The sequence below is a fragment of the Meles meles genome, chromosome 16 (genome assembly GCF_922984935.1).
Source record: "Meles meles chromosome 16, mMelMel3.1 paternal haplotype, whole genome shotgun sequence".
In the NCBI taxonomy this organism is placed as follows: domain Eukaryota; kingdom Metazoa; phylum Chordata; class Mammalia; order Carnivora; family Mustelidae; genus Meles; species Meles meles.
In genome coordinates, this window is record NC_060081.1 from 47,619,488 (window position 1) to 47,639,447 (window position 19,960).

A 19,960-nucleotide genomic window follows, 5' to 3' on the forward strand; every position below is an offset into this window, starting at 1 on the left:
TCTACAACCTATCTATCTATACTACTGGTTCTATATCTCTGGTAGAATCCTTTTCTGGATTTTTTCTATATCTCTTGTAGAAAAGACATATCTCTTTTCCAAGTATCAGGCTCCTGCCCTAAATCCCAATGGGCAATTGTAAGGTTTCATGGTGGGTCTTTTAAATTTCCCCCATCTCCTCCCCACTCCAACACCGCCAATACACTTGCCATAAGAAAAAGTCACATACGATATCTAGTCATTCTTTATCATATATACATTTTATTGGCATCTGGAAATTTTGCTCAAAATTTCAGCTAGTGTATGAATATCACTTGGACTGTTTCTTAATTGCACAAGACCCTGGGGGCACATCGTCCTTGCTGGGGGAATGTTTATTTTATAGTAAACAGAAGATAAGGGAATGCGCTTTTAGATTTTTTGCTAGGGGGTGCTCAAAATCATAACTAGTGCTGTAGCTGTTATCTTAGTCTAGGTTCTTCCAGAAGCAACCTTGAGATAAGTGTTTAGGTATATGTATTTTGGAGGTGATATTGATAAAGACCTGCAGGCTTGGAAGAAATGTGGGAGGACAGAGAAGGGAAGGTGGCCGGTGAAGAGTATGTTATCAAATTACCACTGTGGACAATGTGATCTTAACCTCTTGGGGGAGCTTTAGCAATCCGTAGGAACGCACATTTCCAAACAATCCAACCAGAGCGGTGAGGGAGCTGGGGTGTTAATACACTATATCTGTTCAGTCTCTGGTTGAGAGCTTCTAGAAGGCTCTCATTCTCACATACTTGGGCCCTACGATATGAGTCTAAGTGTCGGAGGCAGCCTTCCAACATCTGGAAGTCAGGCCTGCTTCAATCCCAAAGCAGAGGAGAAAGGGGTGGAGTGCTGGCAGCATCTGCCAGAGATACTAAAGTTTATCTGACCCAAGGTATCAGATACATACCAGTATCTAGTATATATGATGCGTGTAAGAAACCAACTCCTTCCTCAACGAATTAAAACTACTTCTCTTCCCTACTATTAAATTCTTTTCATCAATTTCCACCAGCATTATATCTTTAGCCAGCATAATGATGTACATCCTGTAAATTTTTTGACAATAATGTTATGTTTATAACCAAAATGTCACTTATTCCACTCATGCTTAAAGAAGATATTAGGAGGTTTACCTGGAATATGTTATTCATTGCAAAATAAAATGCACACTTTCTAGATAGTTCAGAATATTTATAGTTGTTAGATCAAAAGCAAAGATTTGGTTACAAATTCTTAATTTGCAGATTGCTTTGACTTTGATGGAAATACCACCTTTCTCTGTAGTAGAATCCCTGGGCCTCACAACGTTGACCCCAAGAAGTAATTGCTGTGATTTAGATCTTGAGGGCGGCTTCCAAGGCTTTAGCTTTTTCTGTGATGTGCTTCTGAAAGGGCATCATGAAGTCCTCAAAGTCTACCTCATAAGTGAACCTTTCTCGCCGCAGCTCCCTTTTCCTGATCAGCTCTGCTGTTGTGGCTTCAGGACTCCAGATCTGAAATAAGCCACCATATTCAGAGCCGGCATGAGTAGGAAAGCCAGCAAACATGGCAGTATACAGACAATGCCCAGTATAGTTCATCTGAAACTATCAAATCTACTTCTAAATCTATTTTAACTTATGTTTTCCTCTTACATGACATCAGTGGTTACATGGGCATTGTTATTTCTGATGGTGACTATTTGGGCAGCTGGAATTCTTTTCAGTGACCTCTGATGATCCTCTGTTGTTCATGTCAAAACAGGGAAGTGATGGGAGTTAAAAGATCAAGGAGGGGGGGCGGCGCGCTTGGGTGGCTCAGCGGGTTAAAGCCTCTGCCTTCTGCTCAGGTCATGATCCCAGGGTCCTGGGATCGAGCCCTGCCTCGGGCTCTCTGCTCAGCAGGGGGCCTGCTTCCCTCTCTCTCTCTGCCTGCCTCTCTGCCTACTTGTGATCTCTGTCTGTCAAATTAATAAAAATAAAGATTTTATTTTATTATTTTTTATTATTTTTTATTTTATTTTATATATATTATATATAATTTTATATATTATTTTATTATTTATTAAAATCTTTATTTTTATTTATTTGACAGAGATCACAAGTAGGCAGAGAGGCAGGCAGAGAGAGAGAGGGAAGCAGGCCCCCTGCTGAGCAGAGAGCCCGAGGCAGGGCTCGATCCCAGGACGCTGGGATCATGATCTGAGCTGAAGGCAGCGGCCCAACCCACTGAGCCACCCAGGCGCCCCTAAAAATAAAATCTTAAAAAAAAAAAAAAAAGATCATTGGAGTTTGCTACCTTTATGTCTAATAGGAAAGTCCTGAGAAAATGATTTTCATAGTAGAAAGAAGAGGAGGCTGGTGGTCTCTTACTCAGCATGCTTTGATGAGCATTGGCAAGACCCCTCTTGTACTTCAAAAATGCCTCCATCTCTCTAATTGTGGATGTTTTAGGCAGGTACTGAATAAATCCAGTGTTGCTTATATGAAACTCCCAAGTGAAATGGTAGTTAGAGTACAAAGGGGAAGGTTAGAGTCTGAGAGGCACTAAGAAAATGTACCTATAGTATTGGTGGCCAAATGGCTATGGGGAATGGTGTTGACCAAAAGATAGTTTTTCAAGGAAAATTAAAATGTCAATATTGAAATAGTAACAGAGGAAACAAAATATTGGAAGCTGAACAAGTTAGACTTACTGAGTCAAAGCAGTAGGACTTGGCAAAAAGACACCTTCAAATTATAACAATGAAAGATAATCTTTGGATATTTGTTTGGGTGCTCTGCATAAAAAGTATTTGGAAAATGATAATATGAGTTTATACACGTTATGAAGTTCTTTCCAAAGTACTCACCCTCCGTGGAATAAATGTGATATCCACTTTCTTGGTATACCCACTGGTAATCAAAGAATTGAGATAAACCACATTATCCTTATGTATTTTCTTTTCCTCTGATACGGTTGGTATGGTATAAACAGATAAAAGTGGTTCCTGGAAATGAAACAAAAGAAAAACCAGCCCTATTAATTGCAAAAACCTATATATACTTGCTAATATTATTTGCTGTTCTATGTCTTACTCTGAAGTCAAGAAAAAATAAAAATGTTATCATGCAAATTATAATTTGAAATGAAATGGATTATTATTATAACTTTGGACAGGGAAAGATAATTAGTTTGCCTTGTTTAACTCTACTTAATTAGTAGTATCAGAGACAGAGCATACAAGTCTTCAGAATATCCATCCTTGACCTAGGGCCATTGATTAATTAGAAGAATTAAATTATCCTACTAAAAAGATAATGATGTATGTAGTAGAAGCTTAGCCAACTGGTCTTCCTTAACCTCTGGCCCCCACCCTCTTACTCTTGTCTTACATGTTTATTACTCTCTACTGTTTATTGTCTTTCATGTTTGTCATAATCCTTTCACCCCCCTTCCATGTTTCTCCAACACTTTCCAATTTGATAACATTAGAGCCTTTCCTTTTTGAATTTCATCCTGGTTTTATGTCTGCCAAGAATCTTTAGGGATCCTCTTGCTTCCCTAAAAGATACTTCTAGCTTAGAAATACACTCCGGCTTCCCTGCTAATGACAAAGTCTTGTTCTCTGCATAACCTGCCTAGGCAAAAACCTCAACCTTTTGCCCACATCATTCCAGATTACCAGGAACAATCACCTTGTCACCTTTAGAACTTCCTGGAGTCATTCCAAGTGGCATATCCAAGTCCCAAGTGGCTTGATATCCCCAGGGTTCACTGGTAGTCATTAAAATTCAAGTTTTAATTTGAATTAAAATTAAAATTCAATTAAAATTCCTTAGAAGGAGGTAAGGTGGGAAATGAAAGATTATGAGACCAGAATGAAGGCAAATCATGGTTTGCCTTCATCCCTCTTTCCCTCCTTCCCTGTCTGAGCCATCTCATCAAATATGTATGTCTTAGAACCAAATATATACATATCCAACCCCAGTTCTTTTTTCAACATTCTAATTATATTGGGCTGAGCCAAATTGGTTTTTATGTGGATTCTATCTGCAATGAGCACATTTTAGACTTTTCAGTAATAGGAATTTCTTTGCTAGGTATTTTTTTTAGTGTTGCTTAATAGTGCTGAAAATATGGCTTGTGTATTATTTTATCCATGTTGTGTAACAATATGTAAATAGTAACGCTGCCCTACCCCCAGTAAGTTTTTAAGTTCCAGTTACTAATGAGTAGTCAATCACTTTTCTTACCTCCTCTTTCTTAACCTCGGGGCCTTCAGTCTTCGCTTTAGGAGGGGGTTTGCCTTTCAGTTTTTGACTTTCTGCTGGTTTTGGCAAGTTATCCAGCTTTTCTTGAATCAAACTAATTATTCTATAGTCAGCATATGCCTTTGCAATATCCATGGCAGTATGTCCTGCTCAAGACATAAATTCAGAGTTGCAATAAACAGACTGATAAGAAACCATGTAGAAAACCCTCAGCGCACCAGCCCTCAGCATGTGGTAGTAAGGGTGATTACTACAGCCAGTGGTTATATGTAAGGTCACAGAGCCAGATCAGATACCCTCTAAGGTGGGCCCAACTCTGAAATCTCATAATGTAAAGTGCCATTTACTGGCAACACATTTTCTTGTTAGTTTTTCTGAGCATGTTTTTTAAGAAGTGGATAGGAAATATTGGTAGAATATTTACATTTGAGTATTTGATTGATGGCTCTCTTCCCACCTTGCACACATTTCCTTTCATGTGACAACTTTACATTATCATCCCTTTTCCCTTATACAAGGAGGTATAATCAAAAAGGCCTGGGGAAGCTGGTGTCACAGTGCTCTATGCAGATGGCTGGGTATTATGACACCTGTAATATCCTCAGGCAGGCCTTGAACAATACTACCAGTGACCCAAGGTAAGCCTGAAGCAGACAGAAAAGTTGGTGCTCTCCCCAATCAAAAGCAAACAATGGGTTCCACTCTAAGAAAATGACACCTCCAACCAAAGAGCTCAAACAAGTACTCAAATGCTTATTTTTCAGGTTATATTTTTATGACATACAACAGGCCCCTCCCGTTTATTTCCTAGAAAGAGCCTCTAACTCGGGAATTATTATTTTTTTCAGCTTTAGAAAAAATCCAACTTCTACAGCTTTTAAAATTATTCCACTTCCTAGGGATGTGGTAGCTATGACAGTGTCATAACCCACAGTATAGTCTGAAATCTGGTACAATCCCACAAAGCAATGCTTCCTGGGCCACGGTGAAATAACAAGAAATCAAGAGTGAGCATTACAGGGAATCTGGGTGGCTCAGTGGGCTAAAGCCTCTGCCTTCGGCTCAGGTCATGATCTCAGGCTCCTGGGATCTAGCCCCGTATAGGGCTCTCTGCTCAGCAGGAAGCCTGCTTCCTCCTCTGCCTACTTCTCTGCCTATTTGTGATCTCTGTCTGTCAAACAAATACATGAAAAAAATTTTTTTAAAAAGAGTGAGCATTTAGAAATTTGGGGATGTATTTGATAGAACTTTCCATCACTTCAATCTAGTGATTTACCGTACACAAAGAGAAACTCAAAATGGATAAAAGACCTCAACGTGGGACAGGAATCCATCAGAATCCTAGAGGAGAACATAGGCAGTAACCTCTTCGATATCAGCTACAGCAACTTCTTTCAAGATATGTCTCCAAAGGCAAAGGAAACAAAAGTGAAAATGAACTTTTGGGACTTCATCAAGATCAAAAGCTTCTGAACAGCAAAGGAAACAGTCAACAAAACAAAGAGGCAACCCACGGAATAGGAGAAGATATTTGCAAATGACAGTACAGACAAAAAGATTGATATCCAGGATCTATAAAGAACTCCTCAAACTCAACACACACAAAACAGATAATCATGTCAAAAAAATGGGCAGAAGACATGAACAGACACTTCTCCAATGAAGACATACAAATGGCTATCAGACACATGAAAAAATGTTCATCATCACTAGCCATCAGGGAGATTCAAATTAAAACCACATTGAGATATCACCTTACACCAGTTAGAATGGCCAAAATTAGCAAGACAGGAAACAACATGTGTTGGAGAGGATGTGGAGAAAGGGGAACCCTCTTACACTGTTGGTGGGAATGCAAGTTCCCAAAATGGTGCAGCCATTTTGGAGAACAGTGTGGAGATTCCTCAAGAAATTAAAAACAGAGCTACCCTATGACCCTGCAGTTGCACTACTGGGTATTTACCCCAAAGATACAGATGTAGTGAAAAGAAGGGCCATCTGTACCCCAATGTTTATAGCAGCAATGGCCACGGTCGCCAAACTGTGGAAAGAACCAAGATGCCCTTCAACGGACTAATGGATAAGGAAGATGTGGTCCATGTACACTATGGAGTATTATGCCTCTATCAGAAAAGAGGAATACCCAACTTTTGTAGCAACATGGACCGGGACTGGAAGAGATTATGCTGAGTGAAATAAGTCAAGCAGAGAGAGTCAAGTATCATATGGTTTCACTTATTTGTGGAGCATAACAAAGAACATGGAGGACATGGGGAGATGGAGAGGAGAAGGAAGTTGAGGGAAATTGGAAGGGGAGGTGAACCATGAGAGTCTATGGACTCTGAAAAACAATCTGAGGGTTTTGAAGGGGCAGGGGGTGGGAGGTTGGGGGAACAAGGTGGTGGGTATTAGGGAGGGCACGTGTTGCATGGAGCACTGGGTGTGGTGCAAAAACAATAAATACTGTTACGCTGAAAAGAAATAAAAAATTAAAATTAAAAAATTAAAAAAATTTTTAAATGCTTGTATTTTATTCCCCCACTTCATTTTCTAGTAAATCACGTTTTGCTATATTTACAAAAGTATCCATTCATGACAGATTGCAAACATAAAGAACTGGTCCTTTCACACCCGTGATTTGAGAGGCACTGTGTATAAAACCAACTTCCCAAACATTCAACTTGAGCTTGTGACTGCAGTAGCTAATCGCGGGGAGATCTGGTCTTACAAGAGAATCAGAAGGGAATCTAACATAAATTCTCCTCTTCTGACCCTCAACACCGATCATGCGCACACACACCTTTTCTATTTTCCAGCTGGAATTTAGCGCCGATATCAAGGAGGTACTTTACGGTGTCCAGTCGACAGCTCTCGATGGCTCTAGACAAAGGAGTGGAGTTGTTGATGGAGACTGCATCTATCGTCGCTCCAGCTTTAACAAGAAGCTCGACGATGTCTTGTTGGCCTGCGTGGCATGCAAAATGAAGCGGAGTCCACAGGAAATTATCTGTTGCATTAACATTAGCCCTATAAAATAAGATAGATGCATAAGCTGAAAATGTGGGTTGTTCCAAATACCAGAGCCTGGAAATGCAAAGCAAGATTTCATATCAGTGTTACCAAGTTGTTCAAATGTGAGCCAGGGAAGCTCCGAGTAAAGTTAAACTCCATTTCATAATTTTTCTTGACTCGTGTTCTGCATTATCCGACAGTCTTAATTTCTTTGCATATACATGTATATTTTGTTTAGTTTTAAAAGGCACTTAGTTAGATCCCAGGGGTTACACTTTTTGCAAGGGTTAAAATTAAGGAAAATTGTATAAATAGATCTAATGAAGGTTAAAGCTGATAAGAAATTTTAAAAATCCTATTATTTCATTTTGTAGCTACTTTCTCTACATGTTATAGATTTTTAAATGCACCTTCATTATTAAAATTCTAAGCATGAAAATATATTACTTTAAATGTTAGTCCTTTTTATTTTTTTAAGATTTTATTTATTTATTTGGCAGAGAGAGAGAGTACAAGTAAGCTGAGCGGCAGACAGAGGGAGAGAGAGAAGCAGGCTCTCAGCTGAGCAAGGAGCCCCAAGGCGGGGCTCGATTCCAGGACCCTGGAATTATGACCTGGGCCGAAGGCAGCTGTTTAACCAACTGAGCCACCCAGGCGCCCCAAATGTTAGTCCTTTTTAAAATTTCACTGTCCAAAAGTTCAAATTCTCATTAATTGCTTTATATTCCCTCTTGATAATATACAAATCTGAATGCTTCTTTGACCTTGACAATTATAGTAATAATAATAATACCCTTTTATGAAATATGGAATGCTTTGCTAATAAGTGCTTTACATATTTTAATTCATTTAATCTTCAAAAAAATCTGCAAGCTGACTCTTATTAGAGCCCCATTATAAAAATGAGAAAAGTGAAACACAAAAAAGAAACTTATGCCGGGTCATTCAGCCCTGGTAAAAGAAGGAATTAAACCTGAGTAGTTGCTTTAAAAGTTCACTAAAAATGTCATGCCCGGTTATCTTAAAGATATTTGTAAATGAGCCAAGGAAAAGATTGCTGCTTCTGGGGGAGGGAAAGAGACACGTCCTCCGTCATCATGACCACTGACCCGCTTGTTTGAATTTGTTAGGATCCCCACACACAGGAGACAGATTAAAAAGCAATGGATAAAATGAATATGTTCTAGAGATCTACTGTGCAATATTGTGATTATAGTTAACACTGTACTTTACTGTACACTTATAATCTATTAAGAGGGTACATCATGTTATCTGTTCCTACAACAATAAAAAAAAATCTTCACAGACCTGTACCCCTGAAACAAAAAAAACAAAATAACAAAAACAAAAACTACTAAAAAAAAAAAACTCTTTTGCTGGGCTCCCTGATTAGCAGGGAGTCTGCTTCTCCCTCTACCCTTCCCCCTTGCTCATCATCTCTCTCTCTCAGATAAATAAAATCTTTTAAAAAATAGTTCAAAAAAATTCTTTCATTAATTTAAAATAAAATAAAAAGTGACTCCACGTCACATAGATAAATCTCTAGGTAAAGCAACTTCGTTCCTAGTTGTCGTTGGCAAACCATCTTTCTGTGCCTACATTCCCAGGTTCCCATTAACCCACTTTCCCATACACGATCTGTCTGTAATCTAGATGTCCGGAATGAAGCACTTTCTTTGTCCTAAAATTCTGGGGTTGAATGGGAGCCGAACCAAGAAAACATACCCTCTGTCAAGAAGAAACTTGACGGCATCTATGTTTCCAGTGGCACACGCAGTCATCAGTGGCGTTTTGTAATAATTATCCTTCATATCCACAGGTATTCCTGATTCAAACGCCTTTTTCAGAGAATCCAGGTCTCCTGCCTTGGTGATGAAATTAATATTTGAAAATACCTTCGGTGGGTCATCAATGTACCAGGCAGAGTCATCCTGGATGGGATGTTCCGGTGGCCGGTCTCGGTTAAACCGACTGCTGTCTGTTACATTCTTGTAGGTTTCAATCATGTAATAGGGTGGCCCGCCGTCGCCCCGGTGGGGAAACACGTGGTCAGGAATAATGCAGATTGGGAGAGGTAAGACGAACTTGCCTTTCTTTGGCTTTTTGGCCATTCCTTTTTTCTTCTTCTTAGGCCCATAGGATCCCAAGACGTAAGACTTACTCAAGTACTTGGTTCCTTTAAAGAAATCATTAATGTTGACCCCAGCTCCCCGTACTTTTTCGTGATACTGAGCTATGGTAGCCAGCTGTTCTGAGGTCACATATTCTTGCCTCTCCTCCAGCGTCAACACGAAGTCCTCCTTGCTGACTGTCCCATCGCCCCTGTCCACAAACGAAAATGCTTCCCGAAGGAACGTTTCATGTTCCAGCGACCAGTCGTGAAGTCTCAGGGCCCAGAGTGGATTTGGATTTTTGGCTCCTGGCCTCGCCAGTTTATTGGCGATTCGCTCTGCCCGCCGTATTTCTTTGCTTGCTGCTTTGAAGCCGCCTTCCTTGGCCACAGTCCTGGGCGTTTTATGATCCAAGTTCTTCCATTTCAGGTCACATCCTAAAACATGAAGCATTGTCATTATGAAATAGTGCCTAGGCATCTGCCTGGCTCTGCAGAGGACATTCGTGCAACCATTATGTGAAGTTCCAACTACTGGTCAGAAGTTTATCCCTAGGGGGGCCTGGCTGGCTCAGTGGGTTAAAGCCTCTGCCTTCGGCTCTGGTCATGGTCCCAGGATCCTGGGATCGAGCCCCACATCAGGCTCTCTGCTCAGCAGGGAGCCTGCTTCTCTTCCTCTCTCTCTGCCTGCCTCTCTGCCTACTTGTGATCTCTGTCTGTCAAATAAATAAATAAAATCTTTAAAAAGGAAAAAAAGAAGTTTACCCCTAAATTATTTGCATAGAGTGATGAGTACATTTAACTCTTATAATCACAAAATTAAACTGAATTTTTTTTCTGTGAGTTTCACTTTGGTGAATTCTGAGGGAAATATGTTTCCAATTTACATTCTTTGCCCCACTAAAGGATTAAAACATGAATCCCTACAGACACTTGAAACAAATTTCATATTGGGATACTTGCTCAGTAGACTTTCTGCCCAACAGGAAAAGAATAAGGGTGGCATTTGAATTTGGAAAGAAGCTGGATTCAGACAGCTTGGGAGGCCCTTAGGAACTCAGAATGCTGAACACCTGCTTCTGTCGGAATGATTACGACTGCAAATCTGCGTATCGTCTTAAACTGTATTTATGTATATTCTCCATGCAATCACTGTAACTTATATCAATCTGCTTTTTGTGATGATAGGTCATGTGAACAACCTGACAGAGGACAAAGTCATTTGTTCATCAAACCTGAAAGGATTCCAGCATTATACTTGTGCAAATTAGGCATGAACATTCATTTGCCTTCTTGGACCCTTCCTTAAAATGATGACACCAACATTATATATAAGTATTCCTGAAATAAACAAACTTCTCCGAGTGCACTGCAGAGTCTACTTAGTGTCCCTAGGAAGGCTGTGCTGTCTCTAAGTGTCTTGAGACATTAAAAATCCATTGCGTATATAAGTAAATCCGATGATGAAGCAGCTCTTTCTACTGTTTTGAATCTAGAAGGCTCTTCTCTTGCTTTGCCAATATCACATAATCAAAATATTGTTACTCAATCAGTATGTCTAGCAACCAAATTGTATAGGCAGCGGCATGCCCCTCCAATACTTTACAGTTTCATTCCTTAACCAAAAAGAAAATGAGGGGGTGCCTGTGTGGCTCAGTGGGTTAGGCCTCTGCCTTCAGCTCAGGTCATGATCTCAGGGTCCTGGGATCGAGCCCTGCATCGGGCTCTCTGCTCAGTGGGGAGCCTGTTTCCCCTTCTCTCTGCCTACCTCTCTGCCTACTTGTGATTTCTGTCAAATAAATAAATAAAATCGTTTTTAAAAAAGATGAATGACCAATGCTTTTTAAGATTAATACTTCCTTTGGCATTATCAGAACTAAAATTTCATACTAAGACTCATAATTTTACTAGTGGTCGAAGAACTCAGAAAAAGTATTACAACAATGAGAATTCTAAAATGTCCATATTGAACAGTTTTAAGAGCAGTGACTTTTTGGAAAGCGGACCTGAGACTGGTCTCAATAGCATAATTCCAGAGCAATTTTGAGAATGCTGTTTTTACTTAGCTTTTTTGTTGATTCAAGGTGTCTGGGTGTTTATCTACCATCTCCCAAGCCACTCCTTCTATATTTGCCCACAAGGATCAAAGGACTTTAAAGTGGTTTTAACTTGTCTCCTTCTGCTCTTAGTTTCCTCCTAGTTGGAAACCTTTGTGTGTGGGGGGGAGGGCGGAGGGGGAAGACTCCAACATCCCAGCTTAAGTATCTGAAGGCCTTTTTCTTCTCCTTTTGCCTTGGGACTTTTGGTCTCCTCCTTTATAATTAGTAAAACCAAAGATCCATTCATTCTCTTTGTGACGTATGATCTGCAGTCCAGGGTACTCAACTTACAGCGGGTGTGTGCCGCAGAACACCAGCCACCAAAGGCCCAAGAGAAAGAGAAGCCTCATGGGGTGCTTCCCTAGAACTGCTCCAAACTCCCAGCAGCTGCCCTGCATTAGGTACTAGCACTGCTTACGGGACTTGTAAATTGCTCCAGCAAGAGGACCAGGGGCAAAGGAGGAGAACATTGAAGAAAAGAGTTTAATGTATCAAAGGAATCCATCCTTCACATTTAGGTGCAGAAGACACTAAACCCAGGGAGTTGACTCAGAAATGAGCATTTCTTGGTTAATGCATTGTCTGTTGCTGCTCTGATTGCCTTAGATCCAAGACTCAAAAGCTGGACATGTAACTGCTCCCGCTTCCGCTATGGAACTGGGTCCCCCACCTGAGATCCAGTGAAGTGGTTGTACTTCGAAACATGCTACAGAATTTAGAATGCTTTCAGACTAATTAATAAGAAAAATTAAAAAAAAAAAAAAAGAATGCTTTCAGACCCTTGTTTCGGAACCACGGTCTAGGCTCATGACTCTGCCAGGAGGGTAATACTTTTCGGCATCTTTGGGCAAGCTCTGACCAAATGTGCTTCTCAACTTGCTTTTTGTGACTTTCTCCCAAGAGTACTTAAATGACAGAGTAGATGTCTGGTGATGTTTGTCCCAATAATAAAGTGGTCAACATGTTAGAGTTGTAGAAGCTTGTCTTAACCTGGGCAGATCCATAGTTTTTAGAAATATACAGTGTTAAAAATGTCAGAATAAATTGCTGCTAGTGACAAATTTGAAAACAAGACTGATGAGACAATTAATGGGGGCATTTGATATATTGCATTTGATGTATATTGAATTTGATATATTTTCCTTTATTTGTTAAGTGTTTATTATTTGGGGGAATAGGGAAAAAGCACAAGCTTGTAAAAGTTCATAAAAAGTAGAAGTGAATCAGTTATTATACTATTAGTTATACAGGCATATTAGTCTTATTTAACTTAGTGGTCACAATGCAGGAGTGGTCACAATGCAGGATCTCTAGGTCCCAGAGACTTCTAAAATTCTCTGCTCTATTCTAAAGTTGTAGAACAGACACTAAGTTTTTGCCTATTTCTTAAACTGGAAAAAAAAATACTACCATAAAATTCAGCATAACGCAGTTCCAGATCTGATGAAGAATTAGACATTTTTTTAATTTTTTATTTTTTTTGAAAGATTTTATTTATTTATTTGACAGAGAAAGATCACAAGAAGGCAGAGAGGCAGGCAGAGAGGCAGGCAGCGAGAGAAGAGGAAGCAGGCTCCCTGCCGAGCAGAGAGCCCAATGCGGGGCTCAATCCCAGGACCCTAGGGATCATGACCTGAGCCAAAGGCAGAGGCTTTAACACACTGAGCCACCCAGGCTCCCCTGGAAACTTTTTTTTTAAGATTTTATTTATTTATTAGTCAGAGAGAGAGAGTGAGCACAGGCAGACAGAGTAGCAGGCAGAGTCAGAGGTCAAAGCAGGCTCCCTGCAGAGCAAGGAGCCCAATGTGGGATTCGATCCCAGGACGCTGGGATCATGACCCGAGCTGAAGGCAGCTGCCCAACCAACTGAGCCACCCAGGCGTCCCGAAACTTTTTTTAAATAAAGATTTTATTTGTGCGCACAAGAGAGACAGACAACAAGTGGGGATAGGGGGAGGCGCAGAGGGAGAAGCAGGCTCCCCACTGAGCAGGGAGCCCCACATGGGGCTTGATCCCAGAACTCCAAGATCATGACCTGAGATGAAGGCAGCCACCTAACTGATTTAGCTACCCAGGTGCCGTAAATTAAAAACTTTTAATGTACATCCAGTCAGCATGTAATTAACACCAATTTGGTCCATAAACTTAATTAGCTAATATTCCATTTTATGGAATACATTAAGCTACATATACATACTTCATATTCCTAAGTTAATAGTAACATAGAAATTATAGGAAAACCTAAAATATTACTTACATTTCAAATTTTCCATGAAAATTTTCATTTTATTTCACATTTCTCCCTAAAACATTTCTCCCACAACTTCAAGTTCTTTAGAAAAGTTATCCTTTACACTTGATACAATTGAATTTTTAATAAAACAGTTAAGACTTCAGACTAAAAGACAGTTTTCAGCATTCGTCTTTCAGACTGATGTCAACATTTTTTTTTTAAAGATTTTATTTATTTATTTGACATAGAGAGATCACAAGTAGGCAGAGAGGCAGTCAGAGAGAGAGAGAGAGAGAAGCAGGCTCCCTGCCAAGCAGAGAGCCCGATGCGGGACTCGATCCCAGGACCCTGAGATCATGACCTGAGCCGAAGGCAGTGGCTTAACCCACTGAGCCACCCAGGCGCCCTGATGTCAACATTTTTTTAAAAGAGTTTAATAACCATAAGCATTTTAATAATTAGTTGGCCCATGAACAATCCTGTTTAGATTTTTAATAACCTAAAAATATTTGAGAATATTTTCATCACTTTAAGATCAGATTCATAATTTGACAGAAGGTAGAGTAAGAAAAGATTTTCATTTTTTTTCTACATATATAACTGAGGTTTGGCTATTGAAAAAGATAAGCAACTGACAAGTGATAGGCCCAGATTCCCTGCTCATCTACAACATGGGTAAATCATAAATACTTTAAGCATAAAATTGCCAGGTAATTTTACCTCGCTGAGCTATATATTTACAGCAATCTGCAAAACCACCCATGGCAGCATAATGAAGTGGTGTGTTCCCATTCATTGCAATCAGCCCCATGTCTCCGTTGTAAGCAAAAAGAAGCTTCAATATCTGCAAAATATTTAGAGGAATAGAGGAATAACAATGTACATTCATTGAATGAAGACTGGCACCTAACCGTTGTTATTCCATAGTTACTTAGGCTACATGTGGCTATTTTAAATTAAATTGAATTAAATAGAAAACAATTTTTAAAAATCCAATTCCTTAGTTTCATTAGCCATATTTAAAATACTCAAAAGCCACATGGGCTACTATATTATACTATATTATTATAACTTCTCCACCATCGCCAAAAATTCTTTCAAATAGTGTTGATCTAGAGTTTAGAAAATTCTATATTCAGCTGGGACATGCAATCAAGTGAATTCTAATAATTCTAGAAAACATCAGCCTATGAGAAATACCAGGGAAGCACATTCTTTACCAAATGTGGCTTCTATTGTGGTTAGATTTTCATTGCAAGGAAGAAACTCAATGACAAAAACAAAGATAATTGTTAAAGCTAAGAAAATTGAGTAAAGAAATTTTAGATGTAATTGAGAATTAAAAAAAAAAGGTTTCTATCTCATTTGTGCAACATCATTGTACCTATGAGATACCCTTTGCTGTCCAGGTAGTCAGAATACTGAAGAGTTTAAAGTTGAGGTGAGTCATCAGATGCACACAAAAAAATCGGTGAGATGAGAGTATGTTGACATTGTTCTCCCCACAATTCAGTCACGTTGTATGTATTATGAAGATTCTAATATGTAATGGAGGTATAAAATAAAGTAGTCTTGGTTGGCAAAACTTCTAAATTGCCATAGTTAAAAATAGAGAAAACCGTTGTTAATAATACTAGATGAATAAACTTGGCAATCAGATAAAGCTGAATAAGGAGCTAGAAACAGGCATTAAAAATAGTATTTGGTATAAAATATAATTTCAGAATTATTTAGGGAAATCAAGATGGAATAAATTCTTAGTGTAACCCATATGATATTTAAAAATTTGAGGAAAAAGCGAGAAATGGTGAGCAAAAATTTTAAAGCAAAAGGCAGATTATTACATCAAAAAAGCCTCCTTGGGCAGCAAAATGTGCAGCTTGTTTTCTCTCATTGTCAAAGGCATTCACTTCGCCTCCTCTTTCCAATATCCCTCGAACTAGTTCTGTCACTCCTTCTCTTGATGCTTCCATTAAAGCAGTTCGACCTGTGGACTGGATGAGAAGCAAATCAAATTCTGGTTATATTTGACATCTTAAATAACACATTTGGTATACACATGTTCTCAATCCATTTGGCCTTAGAGTCACACTGGCAGGTATAGTTCTCTATATCTTTATTAGTTCCACGAAGCAAATGGGAAAAATGAAGTCAGTGCAGTGGATCAATGAAGAGAGTTTCAATATCAAAGTCAAGGTCACACCATGTCCCTGTGAAAAAAATCATGCTAAAGATGCAATTTATTTTGCAAAGAAAGTAAAGCAAAAGGGGAGAAAAGAGGGCAAAATATATGTTAAAATTAGGTTTAAGTGTTTTCTAATGAGAAATAAATTGATAATTATTGTCTTGAAATGCTTCTTAAAGAACTAAAAAATTCAATAAAATTGGCCAAATTTGGAGAGGGAGCATTTTGGAGAGGGAGCAAATGGATAAGGGAAATAGCACAACTACATATTTTTTTTCCAAAAAAGATAAATTTTTATTAGTCTTTGGTGATATCTTCTCTATTTTCTCTAATGTTTTACCGTTATGCATAATAAATACCAATTTTCCAAACGTAATTAGGAAATAAACTGTAAAATCATGGCAATATAAAGATAATGAGGATATATCATCATAAAGCATTTTGAATAGAAATGAACAGTCTATAAGCTGACAGGATAATTTTACCATATTTAAATGCAAAAATTGCACTACTAAGACTCTATAAATGAAAAAAAGGGAGGGGGATATTGATAATCCCAGGAATAGCCATACTGAGTTGATAGCATTCGGATTGGCTCCTTTTTCCAAAAGTGTCAGGCACGTGTCTTTAACATCATGCGCTTCTTCGCAAGCTCTAAGAAATATTGGTTTTCCTTCATAGGTAGAGTTGTTGACATCTGCGCCATGTTCCAGGGCAATCGATGCGCAGCGATAATGCCGTTTAGTAGGCAAAATGCAGTAAAACAGAATACCTGTAGAAAAATAGAATCCCCAAAGAGCACTTCATTAATAGTCTCTCTATATTTGAACTGGTTAGCAAAGAAAAAGTAACAATTTTGGAAACCATAATTGGCTAGTTGAAGGTGGCAGAGCCTTGCTTTGCCTTCTTGAAAGACAGCTGAAAGACAGGAAAACAAGAGTCAACCTCCAATAGAATTAGAAAACAGTCATATAACCAAATGTGATAGGACTTGGTTCAGAGAAGAATCTGAGTGCTGAATGGTGAGTCCTTGTCAAGCTTGGGTGTTGGGCATCTTGCAATCTGTACCCCACATGCAGGACTGTGTCTGTTGTAGAGCTGGTGATGGGTTACTGTGTCCCCTCTGAAACTGCAGAGTGACAAAGCAGATGGTACTGAATGATGAAATGTGCAGACCGGCCATGTTTATTAGAAGCAGACTGTCAGTATCACAGCATTAAGAAGAACAAGTTGATGACAAGGAGCTCTGCCCTTTTGACAACTTGTTTTGTTCCAATGAAGAGAGGAAAATGTGAAATCCCCCCACGTAGGACCTCGGACATACAGACCCTCCACATAATCCATGTCAAAAATGAACTACAGATTAGGGGTAGTGTTGTAATCTGAGCACACAACAGTCAAACTCCAAACTGACTCTGTAATGACCTCACTCTAAACAGAGGCTTCATTCAAAGAGGAACAGTAACCAACAAAAAAAGAACTAGCATGGGACTTATGAAAAATACAGATACCGAAAGGAAGAAACCTGATAATAAAAGCTAGGCAAAAAGTACACACTAGAAAAAATGATACAATGTGAGAATTACTGACTGTCCTATTTCTATGACAGCAAAGAAGTTAAATAAAACTTTTTTTTTTTTTCTAAAAACAGAAGTGCAAAGATGGATCAAGACTAAAAGCAGGGCTTCTAGGACAATAGAAGATAAATAGAAGGAAAAGATGAAGTTTAACCAGCTGAGTTTAGGGAAGGAATGATAGAAGAAAATAAAGCTACCAAAGAAAGGAAAGTGAAGCTGGTGACAAGACAGCACAAAAACCATGGATGTGAAGGAAAAATTTGAAAGAGCTAAGGAAAATGTAACAGGTGATGGAAGCTGAAATGGTCTTGAGAGACAAAGAAGAATTAACATATATATAATTGGTGCTCAATAGTAAAACACCAAGTAGAACAGAAAAAATATGGAGATACAATAGAAGAAAACTTTCTTGAAGTGAAAACCTGAATTTGAAGATTAAAAAAGCATACTGAGGTCTCAGGAAAAATGGATTAAGTACAATCAATAAGGTGTGCCTAGATAAAGCTAGGTAGAGGACATGTTCTGTGAGCATCTGGGTAACAACTCAAGTCCTCTCTAAAGAGGAAAAACCAAGATGACCTCCAGATTTTGCCACAGCAACATTCAGTGCTAGAAAATAACTAAACAGGGGCGCCTGGGTGGCTCAGTGGGTTAAGCCGCTGCCTTCGGCTCAGGTCATGATCTCGGGGTCCTGGGATCGAGTCCCGCATCGGGCTCTCTGCTCAGCGGAGAGCCTGCTTCCCTTCCTCTCTCTCTGCCTGCCTCTCTTGTGATTTCTCTCTGTCAAATAAATAAATCTTTAAAAAAAAAAAAAGAAAAGAAAATAACTAAACAATCTTTAAAATATCACTTGAGAAAGAAAATGGGAGTTTTTTGTATCTACCAAGCTGATTGTACATATAGAAAAGCAGTGGACAGGTAAGTTTAAGGGTGAAAAGTTATTATAATTATCTCTTCTTCCATAGAAAAATACTAATGAATACCATGTAAAGTGCTAATTCAATAAACAAAGGTTTATGTATATGAAAAGCTATCAAACTTGCCATTAAAAAATCCAAAAACTGTTCTATTCTGAAGAAAGATAAAAATCTGTAACTATATATGGTGGTGGGTGTTAACTAGAGTTATTCTGGTGATCATTTTGCAATGTAGACAAATATCAAATTATGTGTACTCCTGAAACTGATACAATGTTGATGTCAATTATACCTCAATTTTTAAAAGTCAATCAGTAAATAACAGTAAATAAAACTATCATTCCAACAACCAAAAAAAAAAGACCTAAAAGCAGATCATTAACCTTAGAAAATATCACACACACACCAAAATAAAGAACATATGGACCATATAGGAAAATATTTTATAAGTATTTATTTATATATTTATATATGTTAAATATACCTTCATTTCATAAAATAAATGACAGTTCTGGGGCCACACCTTTGGGCCATCTAGATAAATGTAAATTGGATACATTCTACCATTAAAATAAAAACCACCATTCATATAAAATCAAAATCTAAATACATTTCATATAAACAGATGCATCTAAAATAGGGTTACTCAGAACAGTTAAAAACAGAAAGATGGCCAAGGACATGGTTTAAAATAGAAAATCAAAGACACAATCATTCATAGCAGGCAAAAGTGGGCCAAAATGACAATAAACAATGCCACCTAGAGAATGCCAGGTGAGGCCAAATTCATTACAAAAGGCCCTAAGTGACTTAGGAAATGGATATTTTATAATGATGGCAGGTGCAACTCACAATTACAATCTATCTGGGCTGACTCTAAGCCACAAAGAACATGAATCAACCTTCTAAAACTGAAGCAAAAAAAGAGGGCAAAGATGATAAACTGTAGAATGCGCATACTGAGTTTCGGACTGGGTATACGTTCCTATAAATGGGAGAACCAATGGAAAGGGTGCTATTGGGAGCTAGTCTAGCTTAACCCTTGAAGAGAATAGACACCATTCTATTCTCCAGAATGGACAGACCCTAATTAATCCCCTAGGACAACATATATAGAAGAGTTTCCTGGCTTTGAGAGTTACCTTTTCCATGTTCTGCAAAATTGTTCAAAGTACAGTTTAGCCTAGAGTGTGTCCCACATCCTTCTCAAATCCAGTAAGTATTTTAACCATAAAAATGTTGGCTTGTCCTTTAGGACAAAAGTGCAGTGAGTGATTCATCAATTGCTGGAAAATAGGATGTTAATGGCAGAGAATTCTGCAGAATAACAAAGCAGTTGGGCACGTGGCAGTCATACTGAGAGCTGTGCAAGGTTAGCTCTATTCATTGCTGTGGGAAGACAGTGTGCAATAAGCACACCATGGGTTAGACAGAATCAAGACTCTGTAGGGCAGGACTAACAAGGTCATGCATGCAACATGATGTATATTTGTTCCAAGCTTTTATATTTTGAATTCTTCCTATGTGATTGGTCAGATTGTTTTCTCATACTTTCATCTCCC

The 19,960-nt window shown here is 38.7% G+C and overlaps 1 protein-coding gene across 5 annotated transcripts in view; it reads right to left on the bottom strand.

The window, feature by feature from the left end:
• Positions 1-284: 284 nt before the first annotated feature.
• Positions 285-19,960, bottom strand: part of ANKEF1 (ankyrin repeat and EF-hand domain containing 1) — a 33,608-nt gene continuing 13,932 nt past the window's right edge. For 3 of the 5 annotated variants that reach the window (XM_045980176.1, XM_045980178.1, XM_045980177.1), the window contains 8 exons: positions 16,477-16,676; positions 15,564-15,713; positions 14,440-14,563; positions 9,003-9,825; positions 7,066-7,292; positions 4,248-4,411; positions 2,864-3,001; positions 285-1,526 (listed from right to left, as the gene is read on the bottom strand). In XM_045980176.1, coding sequence (XP_045836132.1) covers positions 1,368-1,526; positions 2,864-3,001; positions 4,248-4,411; positions 7,066-7,292; positions 9,003-9,825; positions 14,440-14,563; positions 15,564-15,713; positions 16,477-16,676 — 1,985 coding nt within the window. In that variant the 3' untranslated portion in view covers positions 285-1,367. The remainder of the gene's footprint in view (positions 1,527-2,863; positions 3,002-4,247; positions 4,412-7,065; positions 7,293-9,002; positions 9,826-14,439; positions 14,564-15,563; positions 15,714-16,476; positions 16,677-19,960) is intronic. The other 2 variants (XM_045980179.1, XM_045980180.1) reach the window with 2 other exon arrangements.